The sequence below is a fragment of the Rhincodon typus genome, unplaced genomic scaffold (genome assembly GCF_021869965.1).
Source record: "Rhincodon typus isolate 14 unplaced genomic scaffold, sRhiTyp1.1 hic_rhity00012682, whole genome shotgun sequence".
Taxonomy (NCBI): domain Eukaryota; kingdom Metazoa; phylum Chordata; class Chondrichthyes; order Orectolobiformes; family Rhincodontidae; genus Rhincodon; species Rhincodon typus.
In genome coordinates, this window is record NW_025978320.1 from 660 (window position 1) to 2,732 (window position 2,073).

Sequence of the window (2,073 nt, forward strand, 5' to 3'; positions counted from 1 at the left end):
GTTAAGGCCTTTAACAACAAAAAACAGAAATTTCTGGAGAAACTCAATTAATGATCATTTAAGGGCTTCATCCCACCTGGGCTATAATTACTTCAGTTCCAGACGAGATGAGCAAGTGCCATCCTGCCTGACTGATAAACCAGTGCATGTAGGCTGTCAGTTGGCAGGAAAATGCAGGGGCATGTGGGGGCCTCAATTTGCATTACCTAGAATGTAGATTACTTACCTATAGATCTTGCTGAATCAGTTTCATGATTTAATTGAAGTTTTATTCATTTCATTTGGAAAATTACACAATTTCTAGAACAAAATAAGGAGTGTGAAAATATAAAGAACTTTGTTTAAACTTACTCTTGCCACTATTTCCCATTTCTTCAAGTCTTCCTGCTTTGTAATAGGTAACACTTTTTACAATACCTGGCTGACGGATACCAGGCTTGGTCTTGATGGTAGGTTGTGGTACTTTTGGTAGTGTAACTAATTTTGCTTTTGTAACTGGCTTCTTTTTTTTAATTGTTTTGTCTTTTGGCACTTTGTGAGGAGGTGTTCGAGCTGGTACTTTTATTTTGTTTTCTGCTTTATTTGAATGTTTTTTTACAACTTTGGCCATTGATCCAGGTGTGTTCTGAAAATAAATGTCATACATTTGGTTATCATGAAAAACTTCACAATCCTCCAGAACCTTTGATTTAAGCTTTTTGCTGGGGTTTTCTTTTCTTTCCCTCCTTCCCTGTGCTACCAGCACACTCAGATCTCAATATTTCTGATACATACCGTTGCTCAACCCTACATCCTGCAGTCTGCTAGATAGTCTTTCCTGCTGTATCTTTGTCCCAGTTCTGAACATCTTTTTATTAGCCTGTCACGTGCTGTCTCATCCTCGAACCCCAAGTTCCTAAACTCTGGTTGGTGGTTCTCCTCCCATCTCCTTTATTTTAGGGAAAGGCAGTACAAACCAGTAACAACTGGAAATGAACATACATGTCATACTGGGCCTCCATTTAGAAGTGTACAAGATGGGTCAGAGCAGTATGTCTCATTCACTGGTTTTACTAGGTTTTTCTTCTTGGTACTCTTCTGCATCCTGCATTCACTGGTGATATTCCATTCTTCAATATACACCTGCCAGCTCCAACCTGCTCAGTTGGTTCCCATGTCTCTCCTTCCTCCAGTCTTCCTACATGAAAAGATACAAGCAGCTTGCAACCAATGTTAAAATGTTAGACTAGTAGTTGAGGACTCTGGGTCTGTACTCAATGGAGTTTAGAAAGATTAGAGGGATGTCATTGAATTGTCCTTGTTACAGAATACCAGGAGGCCTGGATAGAGTGGACATGGACAAGATGTTTCCATGAGTAGGAGAGACTACGACTCAGTTGCACAGCCTCACAGTAAAGGGATGACCCTTTAGAGCTGAGATGAAAAGGAATTTCTTCACCTACAGTGTTGTTAATCTGTGGAACTCATTGCCGCAGAGGACTGTTGAGGCCAAGTCATTGAGTGCATTTAAGACAGTGATAGATAGGTTCTTGTTTTGTCAGGGAATCCAGGGTTACGGAGAGAAGGCAGGAGAATGGGGTTGAGAAACATATCAGCCATGATCGCATGCCGGAGGAGAATCTATGGGCCGAACAGCCTACTTCTGCTCCTATATCTTATGGTCTTACTATGTTGGACCATTCCAGTTTATTTTAGCTCCATGCTAAATATTAGTTGGGACTTGCCTGACTGTGCCTGGTGATTGCTATACCCTGGACAAATCACACTGACGTATGGAGCTGGTTCCTATTTTACAACCTAAAAGTAAACCGGACATTGATCCATCACATCTTTGCCAGTGTTAATCCTTCAATTACTACTCACTGAAGTCATCAAACATTTGCCTTTACTTTGATAACAAGGTGTAGAGCTGGATGAACACAGCAGGCCAAGCAGCATCAGAGGAGCAGGAAGGCTGACATTTCGAGCCTAGACCCTTCTTCAGAAATGGGGGAGGGGAAGGGGATTCTGAAATAAATAGGGAGAGAGGGGGAGGCAGATAGAAGATGGATAAAGGAGAAGATAGGTGGAGAG

General features: G+C 41.6%; 1 protein-coding gene across 1 annotated transcript in view; it reads right to left on the minus strand.

Moving 5' to 3' along the window:
- Positions 1-289: 289 nt before the first annotated feature.
- Positions 290-2,073, minus strand: part of LOC125482570 (olfactomedin-like protein 2A) — a gene marked incomplete at its 5' end in the record, with an annotated part of 2,790 nt that continues 1,006 nt past the window's right edge. The window contains one exon of the mRNA XM_048594668.1: positions 290-625. Within this exon, the coding sequence (XP_048450625.1) occupies positions 290-625 (336 nt within the window). The remainder of the gene's footprint in view (positions 626-2,073) is intronic.